Source organism: Hemiscyllium ocellatum, chromosome 9, assembly GCF_020745735.1.
Source record: "Hemiscyllium ocellatum isolate sHemOce1 chromosome 9, sHemOce1.pat.X.cur, whole genome shotgun sequence".
Lineage (NCBI taxonomy): Eukaryota > Metazoa > Chordata > Chondrichthyes > Orectolobiformes > Hemiscylliidae > Hemiscyllium > Hemiscyllium ocellatum.
The window spans coordinates 111,327,233-111,339,427 of NC_083409.1; the positions used below are offsets into that span (position 1 = coordinate 111,327,233).

The 12,195-nt window shown below is 41.5% G+C and overlaps 1 protein-coding gene across 4 annotated transcripts in view; it reads right to left on the reverse strand.

Moving 5' to 3' along the window:
- ssx2ipa (synovial sarcoma, X breakpoint 2 interacting protein a) overlaps window positions 1-12,195 on the reverse strand; it is a 60,543-nt gene that overhangs the window by 23,803 nt on the left and 24,545 nt on the right. For all 4 annotated transcript variants that reach the window (XM_060830015.1, XM_060830011.1, XM_060830014.1 and 1 more), the window contains exon 2: window positions 4,371-4,458. In XM_060830015.1, the coding sequence (XP_060685998.1) occupies window positions 4,371-4,419 (49 nt within the window). In that variant the 5' untranslated portion in view covers window positions 4,420-4,458. The remainder of the gene's footprint in view (window positions 1-4,370; window positions 4,459-12,195) is intronic.

Here is a 12,195-nt window from a genome sequence, read left to right on the forward strand (position 1 = left end):
CTGACCTCTGTGGTGGGCAAGTTGTTGTAGGGAATCCTGACGGATAGGATGTACATGTATTTGGAAAGGCAAGGACTGATTACAGATAGTCAACATGGCTTTGTGGGTGGGAAATCATGTCTCACAAACTTGATTGAGTTTTTTGAAGTAGTAACAGAGGATTGAGGAGGGCAGAGCAGTAGATGGGATCTATATGGACTTCAGTAAGGCATTCGACAAGGTTCCCTATGGGAGACTGGTTTGCAAGGTTAGATCTCACGGAATACAGTGAGAACTAGCCATTTGGATACAGAACTGGCTCTAAAAGGTAGAAAAGAGGGTGGTAGTGGAGGGTTGTTTCAGACGGTGGCTCGTGACTAGTGGAATGCCAAAAAAAAAAATTCAGTGCTGGGCCCTCTACTTTTTGTCATTTACATAATCGATTTGGATGCGAGCATAAGAGGTACAGTTAGTAAGTTTGCAGATGACACCAAAATTGGAGGTGTAGGGGACAGCGAAGGTTACCTCAGATTACAATAGAATCTTGACCAGATGGGCCAATGGGCCGAGACATGGCAGATGGAGTTTAATTTAGATCAATGACTGGTGTTGCATTTTGGGAAAGCAGATCTTAGCAGGACTTACACACTTAATGGTAAGGTCCTAGGAGTGTTGCTGAACAAAGACCTTGGAGTGCAGGTTCATAGCTCCTTGAAAATAGAGTCGTAGGTAGATAGGATAGTGAAGGCAGCATTTGATATGCTTTCCTTTATTGGTCAGAGTACTGAGTACAGGAGTTGGGAGGTCATGTTGTGGCTGGACAGGACATTAATTAGGCCACTGTTGAAATATTGCATGCAACTCTAGTCTCCTTCCTATCGGAAAGATGTTGTGAAACCTGAAAGGGTTCCGAAAATATTTAAGAATGTTGCCAGGGTTGGAGGATTTGACCTATAAGGAGAGGCTGAACAGTCTGGGGCTATTTTCCCTGGAGTGTCGGAGGCTGAGGTGACCTTAGAGGTCTATAAAATCATGAGGGGCATGGATAGGATAGGATAGGATAAATAGAAAAAGTATTTTCTCTGTGGTGGGGGACTCCAGAACTAGAGAGCATAGGTTTAGGGTGAGAAAGGAAAGATAAAAGGGAGCTAAGGTGCAACTTTTTCACGCAGATGGTGGTACGTGTATGGAATGAGCTACATGAGAAAATGGTGGAGGCTGGTACAATTGCAACATTTAAAAAGGCATTTGGGTGGCATATGAATAGGAAGGCTTTGGAGGGATATGGGCCGGGTCTTGGCAGGTGGGACTAGATTGGGTTGGGATATCTGGTTGGCATGGATGGGTCTGTTTCCATGCTGTACATCTCTATGATGAAGTACACACTGACCCTCCAAGAATAACCCACTCAGTTAAATCGCTGAAAGGAAATAGGTCTATCAAAAGATGCTGCAAATAGAAAGGGTAGCTTGAATATTTATAATCACATTACTGCTGACAAACTTGTGCCAAACACAGATAGTTTGGTTTAAATGAAATGGTCAAAGGCAGGATATACAGAATTTACTTAGCATATTGATAAAAAGCTTAGGCCCATATTGGGAATATCGCATTATTTACTTCAGTTACTAAATCTATCACTACTGGGGATTGAACACTCTCCCAGGTTTACCATGAAACCTCAAGAGCTGTTGCAAGCAACCCAGAGAAACCAAAAGCCAGAGAAAGGGTTTGTACTACTAGAACGCAGAGTCTACAGACTGAGCTCAATTTCTGGAATGATAGCTTCAAATTCTAACAATAAATCCTTCAAGGCTCCCATCGCCCAAAATGTTCCATCAGTTGTGTTGACAAACCAGGAAAGCAGCTAAGATATTGTGCATGCTTGCTTGATCACAAGTCCAAAGGCGGACAAAAAAAAAAGCAAAATTGAACAGTTTTAGGTCCACACTCATTCTACTAAATTCCAGAGAGTAGAGATCAATTTGAGATATTCAAGATGATAAAACGGCATGGATAAAATAGATGTGGAGCAGATGCTTCTTCTTGTGGGGCATTCTAGGACGAGTGGTCAAAGTATTAGGATAAGGGGTAGCAAACCTAAAACAGTGGAGGAGAAAGGGAGGTGAATCTGTGGAATTTGCTACCCCAACAGGGGGTGGATTGTGGGGCAGTGAGTAAATTTAACAGTCAGACACATTTTTAAATTGCTAATGGGTTAAAGGGTTGTGGAAAAAAGGCAAGAAAATGGGGTGAAGAGCATATCAGCCATGATCGAATGGCTTTATTCTGCCTCTATAATCTTATGAATTTAAGATAATCACAAAACATTAAATGGCAAAATAAAAGCATTGTTTAATATTTTAATAGTTGAAACCAAACAACTATGCTTTATACTTGGATTCTCCAGTCCCTTTTGATTGTGGAGTTTGACAAAGATGAGCTTATGGTTTAGGTTGATCTAGTCTCTGATGGAAAGAGTGTGGGTAACTTCATATTGAGCATTTTCAGCATTGACAGGGCAATGTAAGAATTGGCTTTGTGCCTTAAAAATGTTAGAATTGATAATAAAGACATTGCCATTTGGGTCTGTACAAGATTGATTTTCCTTCAAACACTGGTATCCAGCTTGCAAGTCCAAGGCTAGTTCAGATTCCCCATGTTCAGCCAGCTGTACAGTACAGCCTTTGTTCCCTGGAATACTTAAATGTGAACCAAATCACTAACCCAATGAAGCTAAACTCTAGTGAGCATGCTGTCAATGTGCAATACAAATGCAAAAGAGAGTCCATTATTCTGGCATGCCTATTATGCTATTTTAGAGATTCAGAACAGCCTCTGTAGACTTCAGCTACCTTGTTCTTAAACCTCCTCCAAAAGCCAATTTGCTAGTTCTACTCAAACTCTTTTCATCAGGTGCTTATCTAATTCCCTTTCATAAAGCACAATTTTGAATCTGGTCAGTGTCTCTGGTGGTACATTCCAGACTAGAAGCGCTTGATATGTAAAGTTTATCCTTGTACTGCCTTTGATTCTTCTCTAATAATCTTAAAATGGAGTCCGGTTTCTCAACTAATAAAGATATTAGTTATCTGGGTAGACCTTGCATGATTTAAAAAAACCTCTACATCTTCACTCAAGAGGAAAGAGCTTCTCCAATTAATCTGCATCAGAAACTGGTCATCTCTGGAAATTAACTTTCAAAATTTTTCTGCTCCATTCTTAAAGGCATTTCAAATGCCAGATCAGGTACTTGTTTAACTTGATCAAGCTTAATCATCATGAAGTAATTACAGATAGTAATCAGCTTTATCGATATAAGATTTAAAATCATACAGAAATGTTTGAAAAGTTTCTTTAAAATGTTTTTATAGAAAGGTAACATAATGACAAAAATTTAAGAGTGAGTTAAACTTGTGAAACAAGTTAGCATGAACTTCCAAAGGGTTAAAAACAGAATCAAAAATAACTGGACTGTTTTACAAAGTAAGAAAATGATTGAAAGACAGGCTGATTTCAGCTGTATTTATGAAATTAGAGTTTTTGCATGCACATCACAAATCTGTATTCATATTCAAAACAACTTGGTTGGACATGTTGAGACATTCCTTAGGTGAGACTGAAATAGATCTTTGGGCCAAAGAAAACAGACAATATAGTGATACAAAAGTAATCTTACACACCTTTGTAACAGTCAAGCAAAACGAACCAGGCCATGTGGGTTTCAATACATATGGTTTAACAGTGCTTATTTAGAATTCATAAGAGGCAGGTTGAGCGCTCTTGTTGTTCAGTGGTAACATCCCTACCACTGGACCAAGATATCAGGTTTCAAGTTCCACCTGCTCCAGAGATGTTTCATAATATCTCTGAACAGATCGTCCAGAAAATATTATAATATTTATATTTATTATTATATTTCTTTAAAAAAATGAGGCGGCTTACCAATGGATTTTGTATTTAACTATCAACTTTAGTACTGACCTTTCCTATCCAAAAGGTGGCAGTGTTTGAGGGCAAGTACTAAGAGGAAGAGAGCTGTATGAAAATGGCTCAGCCTTCATTATCTTTTAATTTACATTCAATTTACTAACTGAAATGTTTTGAGATTGATGAAACTACAGAAGTAGTGATGGGGGGGGGGGGGGGGGGGGGGGTGGATTAGTTAAAGGCACAATTTCAAAATACAATGCATGCCAAAGATATTTAGCTGTATTACAATATTTGGAAATAAGCTGCTATTAACAGTGACTTACTGGAAGTATGCAAGCCATAGAAAAGGAAAGCAAGTCCCTCAAAATTATAAACACACCTAAAGATACATTGAAATTTTCCAAACTAAATATTGGATATTTTAATATAATTTTGTTTAAATTGAATTGCACTCCTACCTGGTGATGGCTCTGCTTCTGGCATGGTTATAGCTCTCCAATCTCCCATAGCAAGTAAGCAGCCTGATTAATTGCACAACCAGTTCAGCTGTAACACATACAATTCACCGATTTAAATACGTTGATGCAGGCAACACCTAAAAATAGAAAGTAATGCCCCAAAAATCTTTTAAAAAAATGGCAGAGTATGTTAGCAATGCAAAGGCATTTTTCAAAATTAAACTCATTGATTTTGGAATACTTATCTATTTTGGGTGGTGGCTACAACGATTGTTGAAGTAATTCAGGAGCCATTGGATTATAGCTGGAGGAACATACATCAAGTACTGTGCATTTTTAGACAGTGTTCCCTTGAGTGTGACAAAGGAGGTTGGTGTGATCTTCAATCAGGCTAAAAAAAGATCTGTAACTTTTACCAGTTCGATTGATTTAGGGTGGAGTGGAAAGGAGTTGATTTGTTGAAATATGCTAAGTCCTGGAGGAATCATGAGCACTTCAGATGCTCTAATGTTAAAGACATGCTTCCCATCAACAGTATTAGCACTTTGCCTTTAGAAAACTGAAAGTAAACAAACAGAAGAGTTTAAAATCTGATTGAAGATTTGTAGCTCGGGTATCCATTGTTGTGGTTCTGCTCGCCGAGCTGGAAGTTTTTGCTGCAAACGTTTCGTTCCCTGGCTAGGGAACATCATCAGTGCTGTTGGAGCCTCGTGTGAAGCGCTGCTTTGATGTTTCTTCCGGTATTTATATTGGTTTGTTCTTGCCGTTTCCGGGTGTCAGTTTCAGCTGTAGTGGTTTGTATATGGTGTCCAGGTCAATGTGTCTGTTGATGGAGTTTGGGGATGAATGCCATGCTTCTAGGAATTCTCTGGCTGTTCTGTCTGGCTTGTCCTATGATAGTGGCATTTTCCCAGTCAAATTCGTGTTGCTGGTTGTCTGAGTGTATGGCTACTAGAGATAGCTGGTCGTGTTAGTAGAGAGAACACCCAACGGAGAATTCACCACAAGGGTACACAGGAAACCAACACACACAGACCAAGTCTTAAACTATGAAAGTAACCACCCCAACACACACAAACGAAGCTGCATCAGGACACACTTCAAAAAAGGGCCACAACACACTGCAGTACACCAGAACTGCGAAAAGAGGAAGAGGAACATCTATACAAGGTATTCGCCAAAAACGGATACCCACGCAACTTTATCACCAGATGCCTAAGAGATAGACCACGGAACGAGGACATGCCACAACCAAAAGGACTAGCCACTCTACCATACGTCAGGAGCGTCTCAGAACTGACAGCCAGACTACTGCGACCCTTAGGACTCATAACAGCACACAAGCCAACATCCACGCTCAGACAACAACTCACTAGAACAAAGGACCCAATACCCAGCATGAGCCAAACTAACGTAGTTTACAAAATACCATGCAAGGACTGCACAAAACACTATATAGGACAAACAGGAAGACAGCTAACAATCCGCATCCATGAACATCAGCTAGCCACAAAACGACACGACCAGCTATCTCTAGTAGCCATACACTCAGACAACCAGCAACACAAATTTGACTGGGAAAACACCACTATCATAGGACAAGCCAGACAGAGAACAGCCAGAGAATTCCTAGAAGCATGGCATTCATCCCCAAACTCCATCAACAGACACATTGACCTGGACCCCACATACAAATCACTGCAGCTGAAACTGACACCCGGAAGCGGCAAGAACAAACCAATATAAATACCGGAAGAAACATCAAAGCAGCACTTCACACGAGAAGAGTTTAAAGCCAACAGTTTATAGCTTTAGGTTTAAAGACTGGGCAGTGTGGAACCCAGCAGGTGGTCTTCCCCTATTTGAAGCTACCTGACAGATCTGAAACATTTCACTGAGTGGTCCTCCTTGTGCAGCCCTTGGACCACTTCAGTGCCTCATGCCACTCTGCCTTTTAATGACAGGGAGGTAATTTTTTTTATGCTTGAGGAAACCCAATCGTTTTAAAAATGGCCATTTTGGAGGCCTCTCCAATTTCAATCTCCAGGAAGTTATTCCTCTCTGAATCACCCCAATCTCCTGAATCTAGTGATAAGCATCCAAACATTGCAGTGGGATTCCTGTTAATGTAACTGGGAGCTGATCTGTGAGCTTGAGTCAAAAGATCTAAGGGAGCTGAGAGGGTAGATAGATATATTTTCATATGGAAAGGCTATCACCTAATATTGATTAATATTACACCTTTATGAAATAAAATTAACCAATACTACCCTACCCTTGCTACAGGGTGTTGCTGAGCATTTCAGGTGATCAACTTCCAGAATAGAGAAAAAATACAGAGCAGCTGAGTTGTCTTAAATGTCAAGTCAAGTGGATTTCAGATTCCAGAGTTTCTCTAAGGGCTGCACAGTTTGGACTTACACCCCGTCACACCTCAGTGCAGGAGCATGCTGGAAATCAAACTTCACTATTCCTGGAGTTGTCACAAAGGTTCAAGATTAGAGGCAAATTTTGCAACACATCCAGATTTACTTAGGGCTTATGCTCAAAACGTCGAATTCTCTATTCCTGAGATGCTGCCTGGCCTGCTGTGCTTTGACCAGCAACACATTTGCAGCTGTGATCTCCAGCATCTGCAGACCTCATTTTTTACCCAATTTAAAACAGGATCAGGTTTTTGTACTTAATTAGTATTTATTATAAATGAAAATTATTCTATCTACAAGCAAACAAACTGCTGATTCAATTACTGGTTAAAACTAACCCCAAAACAAACAAACATTGAACACAGAAAACGTTACTGTAATAGGCGATGAGCAGAAGAAACCTGAGAAGGCACCTCAATGGCTCCTGACCACAGGGTTTGCCAAGATGATCCTTTACTCGTTGCGACATGCTATTGAACCTCTCCAGGTATGTTCCATTTCCTTGTGGCACTGAGTGATTATTCTAAATTATAAAGTCTGACTCATTGGTCAAAAGCTACAGCAACTGTTGAAGAAAAATAAACTGGCTTCCTTCAGGCTATAAAATTGTATTTATAATAAATGTTGGTAGCTTGCAGTTAGAAAGTGCAACAATTCCTTCCACAATCCTGGTTGTTTTTTTAAAGTGTCCTTTTGCCACTTCAGTCCACAATCAAAAAAAAACTTATCAAGATACACAATCTTAACACCATTGGTGTTGAGAATGAGGAGTGATCTTATTGAAAGAAGAACCAGAGGGAATCCTAGAGTAGCACTTACTGTGGAGGAGGACATGGAAGTTCAAGAATGTGGGGAAATAAATAATATGGTCCTGAATGACTACTTTGCTTCAGTGTTCACTAGTGAGAGGGGCAGTGCCATTTGGGAGGTCAGCGGGAAATGGGTTGATGTGCTCAAACAGGTTGAGATTATGAAGGAGGATGTCCTGAAAATTGTGAAAAACATAAGGACAGATAAATCCCCTGGGCCAGAAGGGATATGCCCAAGGTTGCAACAGGAAGCAAGGGAAGAGATTGCTGCACCTTTAGCGATGATCTTTGCACCCTCACTGTCTACTGGATGAGTACCAGATGATAGGAGGGTGGCAAATGTTGTTATTCCTCTGTTCAAGAAAAGGGAATAGGGATAATCTTGGGAATTACAGACCAGTCAGACTTATGTGGTGGGAAAATTATTGGAGAAGATTCTGAGATAGGATTTATGATTACTAGGAAAACCATAGTTTGATTAGAGGCAGTCCGCATGGCTTTCAGGGGCAGGTCATGCCTGAAGCCTATTTGAATATCGAGGAGGTGACAAAAAAAAAAACACACATCGATGAAGGTAGAGCAGTAGATGTGGTATATATGGATTTTAGTAAGGTTCCCCAAGGTAGACTCGTTCAGAAAACAAGGAGACATAGGATACAGGGAAATTTGGCCGTCTGGTCCATAGAAGACAGAGGATGGTGGTAGTAGATGAACATTATTGTTGAACAGCATATGAACAGCGATGTTCCACAGGGACCCGTTTGGGACCTCTGCTCTTTAGTGAGTTTTATAAGTGACTTGGATGAGGAAGTGGAAGGGTAGATGGCACAAAAGTTGGAGGAGTGGTGGATAGTGTGGAGGGCTGCTGTAGGTTACAACAAGACATTGACAGGATGTAGAGCCGGGCTGATAAATGGCAGATGGAGTTCAACATGTACAAACGTGAAGGAATTCATTTTGGAAGGCTGCATTTGAATGCAGACTACAGGCTTAAAGGCAAGATTCTTGGCATTGTGGACGAGGAGAGCGCTCTTGGGGTCCATGTCCATAGATCCCTCAAAGTTGCCATCCAAGTTGATACGATTGTTAAGATTTGAGGTGTTGACTTCTGTTAGTAGGGTAATTGCGTTTAAGAGCAGTGAGGTTATGCTGCAGCTCTACAGAGCCTTGGTTAGACTACACTTGAAATATTGTGTTCTGTTCTAGTTGCCTCATTTATAGAAAAAGGATGTGGAAGCTTTAGAGAGGGTGCAGAGGAGATTTACCAGGACGCTGCCTGGACTGGAGGGCATGTCTTAAGAAAGGCTGAGGAAGCTAGGGCTTTTCTCATTGGAATGAGAGGGATGAGGGGTGACTGGATAAAAGGTGTACAAGATGAGGGGCATAGATAGTGAAAAGTCAGACTTTTTTTCCCAGAGCAGAAGAGACTATCACAAGGGAGCATAATTTTAAAGGTGATTGGAGGAAGGATCGGGGAGATGTCAGAGGTTGGTTCTTTACACAGAATGATGGGTGCACAGAATGCATTACCAGCTATGGTAGTAGAATCAGATACATTAGGGACATTTAAGCAACTTTTGGATAGGCACATGGTTGATAGTAAAACGTAAGGTATGTAGGTTAGATTGATCTTAGAGTCGGATAAAAGGTTAGCACAACATCAAGGACTGAAGGGTCTGTACTGTTCTACGTTCCAGATCTTGAAAATGTCCATTTCACAAAAATGGTGGTGCTAGACATTAAATCAGATAAAGGCACATAAATTCCTAGGATCTGATCAGGTGTTCCCAGACCTTTGTGGGAAGCTAGGGAAGAAGATGCAGGGATAAGTTCGCATCAAGTCACGGGTAATGCGCCAGAAGGCGGACGGTTGGCTAAGAAAAGTAGTAAGGAATTGCCATGGAACAATCAACTGGTGAGCCAGACTTAGTGATAGTTAAATTGTTGGGAGGGGATTCTGAGGAACACTATTCACATACATTTGGAAAAGCAAAATCTGATAAGGATTGGAGTATGGGAAATACTTACTTGTTGAGTTGTTTTGAAGTAGTAACAAAGAGGATCGATAAAGATAAGAGTGGTGGAGGTTGTCTATGTGGACTTCAGTAAGGTGTTTAACAAGATTCTGCATGGTAGGCCAGATTCACATGGAATCCAGCAGGAAAGGCGAAAGTGGTGCCACTATTTAAAGTGGGAAGGACAATCCATGGAACTAGAGACCAGTGAGTCGGATATCTGTGGGAGACAGGTTGGAGGAAACCCCAAGGGATTTGAAAGGCAAGGAATGATTAGGGATAGTCAACAACATGGCTTTGTGCGTGGGAAATCATGTCTCACAAACTTGATTGAGTTTTTGAAGTAAAAAAAAATTGATGAGGGCAGAGCAGTAGATGGGATCTAGATGGACTTCAGTAAGGCATTCGACAAGGTTCCCATGGGAGACTGGTTAGCAAGGTTAGATCTCATGAAATAAAGGGAGAACTAGCCATTTGGATACAGAACTAGCTCAAAAGGTGGAAGACAGAGGGTGGGGGAAAGAGGGTTGCTGTTCAGACTGGAGGCCTGTGACTCGTGGAGTGCCATAAGGATCAGTGCTGGGTCCTCTACGGTTTGTCACTTATATCAATGATTTGGAGGTGAACATAGGAGGTATAGTTAGTAAGTTTGCACATGGAATCCAGCAGGAAAGGCTAATGTGGTGTCACTATTTAAAGTGGGAAGGACAATCCATGGAAATATAGACCAGTGAGCTAGAGATCTGCGGTGGGCAGGTTGGAGGAAACCCTAAGGGACAGGAGGTGCAGTAGACAGTGAAGGAGGTTACCTCAAAGTACAACAGGTTCTTGATCAGATGGGCCAGTGGGCTGAGGAATGGCAGATGAAATTTAATTTAGATAAATGCCAGGTGCTGCATTTTGGAAAGGCACATCAGGTTGGGGTATCTGGTCGGCATGGACGAGTTGGACAAAGACTCTGTTTCCATGCTGTACATCTATGATTCTGACTCTAACAAGGCAACTCGATATAAAATTGGCTTGAAGGTAGGAGACAGGGTAGTGGGGGCGAGTTATTTTTCAGACTGGAGGCTTGTGATTGGTGGTGTGTCACAAGGTCCACTGGATTTGTGTCATTTATATAAGTGATTTGGATGCAAAAAAAAAACAGCTGGTAACACCAAAATTGGTGGCACAGAGGATAGCAAAGGTTACCTCAAAAGTACAATATTACCTTGATCAGATGGGCCAATGGACTGAGGAGTGGCAAATGGAGTATAAATTTAGGTGGAGGTGAGGTGTTGTATTTTGATAAGACAAATCAGAACAGGATATATACACTTAAATGGTAGGGACCTGGGAATGTTGTTGAACAAAGATCCCGCGATGAGAGTGCATAGTTCTTTGAAAGTGGAGTCAGAGACAGGCAGAGTGGTGAAGGCAGCATTTGTCACACTTGCCTTTGTTGGATAGTGCATGGAGTATAAAAGTTGGGATGGCATATTGCAGGCAGAGGACATTGGTGAGGCCACTTTTGGGATACTCCCTTCAGTTCTGGTCTCCCGGCTATAGGAAGGATGTTGCAAAACTTGCAAGGGTGCAGAAACAACTTACAAAGATGGTGCCAGAATTGAAAGGTTTGAGCTCTAGGTGGACACTAAATATGCTGCAGTTTTTTTAAAACCCTGGAACAAAAGGAGGCGGAGGGGTGACCTTATATAGATTTTTTTAAAATCATGAGGGGCATGGAAAAGGCAAACCGCCAAGGTCTTTTCTCCAGAGTAGGAGAGTCCAAAACCAGAGGGTAAAGGTTTAAGGAGAGGTCAGAAAAGATTTTAAAAAAAAAAGAGACTGAAGGGGCAACATTTTTGAGAGGGTAGTGTGTATAGAATGACCTATGACAGGAAGATAGAGGCTGGTAAAATTACATTTAAAAAAAGGGCACCTGATGGGTACATGAATAGGAAGGGTTGAGAGGGATATGGGCCAAATGCTGGCAAATGGGACTAGATCAGTTTAGATATCTGGTTGGCACGGATGCTTTGCAGGAAAGTGTTTGTTTCTGTGCTGTATAATACTAATGATTCTATAATTTGTTGCTTCATATGGGAGAGACTAGAAACAGAGGATAGGGTTTGAGAATAAGACTGAAAAATTAATACACAAAATAAGTGAAGGTTATGAAGGACAGAGACTTGAAATTAAAATAGTGACTGACCGACTGACCCTGCTTTGATACCGAAAGAAAAAAGGAGCAAGTGGCCTACACTTGTGGTGGTGCCTTCCAGGATTTGTGACCCAACTATATAGGATGGTGCTCACCTTGGAGGGATGCTTGCAGGCTGCTCTGCCTTGCACCTCCAATCCTGTTCTTCCAGGCAGTTGAGGTAATGTAGAATTAGAATCCCTACAGTGTGGAAACAGACCCTTTGGCCCAACAAGTCCACACCGACCCTCCGAAGAGTATCCCACCCAGACCCATTTCCCTACCCTATTACTCTACACTTCCCCAAGCTAATGCACCTAATCCACACATCCCTGAACACTACAGGCAACTTAGCATGGCCAATTCACCTAACCTGCACATTTCTGGACT